The sequence below is a fragment of the Mytilus galloprovincialis genome, chromosome 13, assembly GCF_965363235.1.
Source record: "Mytilus galloprovincialis chromosome 13, xbMytGall1.hap1.1, whole genome shotgun sequence".
Lineage (NCBI taxonomy): Eukaryota > Metazoa > Mollusca > Bivalvia > Mytilida > Mytilidae > Mytilus > Mytilus galloprovincialis.
Genome location: NC_134850.1, coordinates 46160087 through 46166086, shown reverse-complemented (window position 1 = coordinate 46166086; position 6000 = coordinate 46160087). Strand labels below are relative to the sequence as shown.

The 6000-nt window shown below is 32.8% G+C and overlaps 1 protein-coding gene across 1 annotated transcript in view; it reads right to left on the bottom strand.

The window, feature by feature from the left end:
* Positions 1–323: 323 nt before the first annotated feature.
* The window catches only part of LOC143057734 (sodium- and chloride-dependent glycine transporter 2-like), a 61807-nt gene continuing 56130 nt past the window's right edge, over positions 324–6000 (bottom strand). The window contains exons 12-14 of the mRNA XM_076231109.1: positions 5204–5304; positions 2452–2619; positions 324–1597 (exon numbers count right to left, since the gene is read on the bottom strand). Coding sequence (XP_076087224.1) covers positions 1478–1597; positions 2452–2619; positions 5204–5304 — 389 coding nt within the window. The 3' untranslated portion in view covers positions 324–1477. The remainder of the gene's footprint in view (positions 1598–2451; positions 2620–5203; positions 5305–6000) is intronic.

Sequence of the window (6000 nt, the reverse complement as noted above, 5' to 3'; positions counted from 1 at the left end):
CTGTGGTCTTAAATTGAGAGTTCGATGTGATTCGTTTTGGATCCCAAAGTACACCCCTTTAGTTAGAGGGTTATGTTTAATAACAAAACAAAAAGGTTGTGCATCATAGAAATCAATATATAATTTTGTATGTATTCCTAGTCACATGAAATCATTTGAGAAAATAGGTTTCTTTACCAGGACTTAAAATGGTTTTCTCTTTTTCTATTCGACAATTGGTATTCTAGTGTTGTTTTTTTGTATTTTGCTAATGCGATATACTAGTAGTTAAAATGTTATTTTGAATGATGGTTTTGGTGGGAAAAAAATAACTAAAGTTAAAAGAAAAAATATATAATATAATTATTTGATTTCAAAGTAAAAATTGTAACAAAAAAACACATTGTCAAACATTTTGTATTTGTATATCATAATAAAATGAATTATGATCAATTCTAGAATATTATAAGCTTATTGCAAGAATGGTGTCCGGCGTAGACTTTTCTATTACTCGAGCTAGCGAGTGCACTTGTATTATAATAAAGATGACATTTAGAAATTTTCATGCAACAATCGTTTATTTTTCATCAAAAATTGCTAAGTTCAATATTACTATATTATACGAGGGATAATATTCACAATAATCATGCAACAATCCTTTCATTTTTAAAGCAAAGACTTTAAGTTATAAAAGTATTACGTCAAAAATTAAAGCTTTATTTGCACTGGTATAATATGATATCCTTTTTGCAAAGTAGCATTTAGTTTCGTTCTTTTTTAAATATCTTGTTGTAACAGTTAATAATTATGACAACTTTACTGATCGAAACGTTCAATACATACATTGTATCAAATGATTCAAATGAAAAATCCTTTGAAATTATTTCAAACCAAAATTATTGTAAACAAACAAAAACCAACTCTAACAGATCATTTTTCTTTGTTACGCTTACAATAAAATCTGCGAATGTTTCATTCTACTATATGTTTTAAAAAACATTTGAGACCCTTTAGCGTCGTCGTAATTACACAGATATAAAACATTGAACGCTGAAACATTTTGTTTCGTGTGATAATTATCACATGAAGTGTCAAGTTTGGTTTAATGGATGTTCGCGACTCTTTATTTCTTGTTTTTGTCAGATATTCTGAATCCTCTAGTTTTCTGTAGTGCCTATAAAATATTTGTATACTGAACCAAAAATTTCTTTTCCTTCTCTTTTTTACATATTGTTTAACATTTTGAAAATCTTATAAAATATATATATAATGTGGTGGTTTTTTTTTCATAAATGTTTCACAAAATCGATGCCAATGTTAAATGTTAGAGATACAAGTAATCATTTCCCGCCAACTCTTCAATTGATCATAATATCTCAAAACCAAAGAGATAGACACGACCTTTCTTTCTACTATTTAAGTTTCGTAATTTATAACCTATCAATGTGTTACAGTCTGTTGAAAAGTTTGTTATTTTTAAACAGAGGAACCAACAATCCTAAGCGAAAGTCTCTTTTTCTGATACATAATTTAATTTTTCTAGCTCTGCATTATCATTATGATCGTCATCGTTAGCTGGTCTCCAGGAAGGAAGCGGTTTCACAGAATGTCGAAGTCTCTACAAAGATAAAAGATTTTAAATGTCATTTTTATTTACTAGCAAATGGTTGATGTGCATTCAGTTGGACTGTTACAAAGCAATTCCCGATGGTATCAGCAGCGCAGCAGTCAGTACCTCGTTACTGAAATGATTAGTAGCCTAATACGTTTAGGGGACAACTAAAGCCCAACTCCGACTGTTGGATTTATTTTGTATTGTTGAATACCCATTGTTGGCCTTTGACAGTTTTCTGTTCTCTTTGGTCGGGTTGTTATCTCTTTGAAACATTCCCGTATCCATTTTCCATTTTATGTACTTACATATATTATAAAATTCAAAGTTGACTTACGTTCCTACACCATCATGCAAAGTTGTACTTGTATGAATTAAATCATTATTTTAAGACCCCTTTTGGTTATACAGCTCGGATCCTAATGTTTCCACGTTTTTATACAACACAGGCTTTGCAATGTTATGATTTGAGCGTACCTATTGTAGTAAAACCAAAAACACGCTTTTGTAGCTCGACATTTGTTTCTATTTAGCCCTTTTTCATATATCTGGAAAACTTTGCCTCAGTTCGTTATATATAGATATTATAGATACAACAGTTATTGCTCTGGTCTAAATTTAAAAAGATCACAACTAAAATGGATATCGACGTTGACGCAAATTTCAACTGGAAAATAACAAATAATACTATCAGACTTTTTTTTTGTCAATTGCCATATTCCTGAGTTGTCACATATTAAGATTAATTTATGCCATCAATGTGGCTTTCATTAGTTAAACAGTAAATTGCAAACAATTGATATTAGGCATTTTGTAAACAATCTGGGTTGTATATTGACTATTTTTTGTTAGACTTTTACCTCGAAGATATTTCCTTTTTCCTTCATAAGTGTGTATACCATTCCAACGGGAATAGGCACTAGAGATATCAATGCTATCGTCCAGCCGATTCCAATAGACCATTTAGGGTAGGTTTGGTCCCCATAAGTCACTGGAGAATGCTGAACTAAACTAAAAATCCACACAAACTAAAACAAAAGCATCTACGTCATAGATTTATAAAATAAAAGAAATGAAGAATGTGTCTATGAGCACGAAAGCCAACGCTAAAGCTATACAATTTTCAAAGTTAAAAAAGGGCTAAATTCTATGTCGTAACTACATGTACAATTCACTTCCCTTTTCACCACAAATGTAACCTACCAAACTAGACTATTTATTTACCGGGTTTGTAATAACACGAGCAACACGACGGGTGTGGAGCAGGATCTGCTTATCCTTCCGGAGTACCTGAGATCACTGGAGTTCCGTGTTGATTAGTCTTTAGTTTTCTATGTTATGTCTTGTGTACTTTTATTTGTCTGGTTGTCTTTTAATTTTAAACCATGGTATTGTCAGTTTATTTTCGATCTATGGGTTTAACTGGCCCTCTGGTACCTTTCACCCCTCTTTTCTACAATAATAAAACTGTAAGACTTGCTGCCAAAATTTGAACACTTTCTGATAGTCCTAGTTCATAGCATTCTGTATTCATATTTGAATCAAGAGTCAAGAGTACGGAAACGAAAACAGTTGCAATTTTCAATATTATTAAGGGACATAACTCTAGAACCGTAAGTGACTCTTTGCCCAAATTCAAACTCTGTCTCTGAATTTTGGTTCTTAGCATTGTGTTTGAATTTTCTAAAAAATTGGAAGAGATTAACTAATCATAAGTTAAAGAGATGAATCAAACAAATGTGCAATTGTCTAAAGGTGTAATACCACCATTAATTTTCCCCTATTAGTCTTTGTTAAATTTGCACTTTTCAAAAAAATGTGCAGAATTTATCTTTGTTTCAAATAAAGAAATACTTGGCATGAGAAAAGTTTTATCCTGTCCAGTACTATAGAAAAAAATTCACATAACATTTCATTGCATATAAGAAAATAACCATCATTGGAAGTTAACCAATCAAATGTCTCCCCTTATTTTATCTGTGTACAAGGTTTAGTCACCATGTTACCTCAAGATTACAAAATTTTCTATAGAAATTCCAAATAAAAAATAATGGTGTTTTGAAATACCCAAGACATATGTTTATGACACAGAAATGTTTTTACTGCAATAAAATGTAGGATTAATTACCTACAACTGTCAAATTCAAGGGAATATTTTTTTAGACCTACTTTCGTATACAACCGGATGTGACGTACCATGATTTGGTGGTATTACACCTAAATCATAAAGGGACATATCCCTAGAATGGTTAGTTCCTCGCTGCCCACATACGAGCTCTTTCTGTGGGTTTGGATTATGAGTAGTATTTATAAGATTTTTGAAATTTGCAGGAGACAAATTAGAGTATGGAAGCGAAAATTGGACGGAAGGACAGAAATACATAAAGGTCAAGGCTGGCACTTAATGCCCCCTCTGACTACGGAGGAAACATATAAGTATACTGGTTCTTTCTTAACATTGTGAATACTATGAAATGTGAGGTGTTGCTTTCTGATGAAACTTTCACATAATATAGCCGTAACAAAACAGGGGCGGATCCATCCATTTTAAAAAGGGGGGTTCCCAACCCAGGATAAAGGGGGGTTCCAGCTATATGTCCCCATTCAAATGCATTGATCGTCCAAAAAAAAGGGGTGTTCCAACCCCAGGACCCCCCCCCCCCCCCCTCCCTTCCCTTGGATCCGCCAATGCAAAAGAAGTTGATATGTGATGAACCATTATATCAAATTTCAGGAAACTCGAAGAAAAAAAAACTTTGAAATTATGTGTCAGACTACCTAGGTAAATAGAAAAAAGCTGATGTTCGACTAGAAAGAAGAAACACATTAAACAGTATAGCACACTCATACCAAGCTTGCTATTACAAGCCCCTTCTTTGGTCCAGAAAAAAACCATAACGAATATTTCATTTAACGGACTCACAGACGGCAGAGATCATTCAGTATTTGATTACTTTTGTATGATTAATCAATTGTACTAATGACTCGTTCACGCGGACATTTAATTCGAATTGAAGTCGAATCGAATGCGAATCGAATTCGCAAATCGCGTTCACACACTCTTCTTTTTTAATTTGAATTGATTCGAATTGGCTAATTCGAATTATCTAATTCGCATTAGAAATTCGTTTTTGTGAATACGAATTAAAAGTTAACGCCGTTTGGACAGTAAAGCGAATTTGACGCGCATTGTAATTCGAATTAGAATTGACGTTAGGACGTAAAACGTTTCGAATGCGAATTAAACTAATTCGAATTAGTTAATGCGAATCGAATTCAAATTACGTGTGAACTCAGCATAAGACATTAAACAAAGTAGGATTGTAAAAACTTATTGTCAATTATAGTTGCATCTACTTTTTCATACTGAAACCACGACCACGTACCGCGCTAGAAATAAGGATTTATGGATTAAGCAATGTATATGCATTTTTACATAACTGAGTACAACTTTTCTTATATATTATAATATAACTGTAAAAGTCGATCAAAATTTTTGCATACTTCCAATTGGCTGATTTCAACTATTTTTTACAAAAATTTTGAATCAAGGATTAAGTTAGTTTTTTTAAGACCCCTGTCACCTAGGCGTCACAGTACTGTAATACTTACCAGTAAGGCGAACGGGGTAGTCAAACCTATTCCTATCTTCCAGAGTATTCCTAGGCTTTTTCCTGTCATCATTTCAAAGTCTTTGCCTAATCTATTGATACCTAAAATAATAGAAAAATACATTGTAATGGATACTAAAACATGTTATAAAATTTTAAAGTAAAATCACAAAAATACTGAACTCCGGAGATAATTCAAAATGGAAACTCCATAATAAAAGGGCAAAATCAATTGCTCAAATACATCGAACGAATAGATAACAACTGTCATATTCCTGACTTGGTAAAGGCATTTTCTTTTGTAGAAAATTGGGACTAAACGTGGTTTTATAGCTAGCTAAACCTCCCACTTATACCAGACCTTTACGCTCATAATTGTAATTGATGCCATTCAAAAGGTATATATCAAAAGTACAGACGCGACAATGAAAGGACTTTACAAATTATGACACACGAGCGTCCAATGAATAAATTAGGCATTTTATAGCTGTTTTGTCGACAGTTGGAGAATGGCCTCATTAAACTTATGTAACAAAACCACATAAAAATTGTCCAAACAGTAATAGTTAAAAGACAATAGTATGTTATAAAGTACCAATGCATTGCAAGTTGCCTAACTATCTAAGACATCAGTCAAACTGATAAGTAAACTCTTCGTTTTTAAGCATTTAGATGTGTAAAAGGTTGATATTGACAGGATCTGCTTACTCTTCCGGAGCACCTGAGTTCACCCCCAGTTTTTGGTGCGGTTCATGTTGCTTAGTCTTTAGTTTTCTATGTTGTGTCTTGTGTACCATT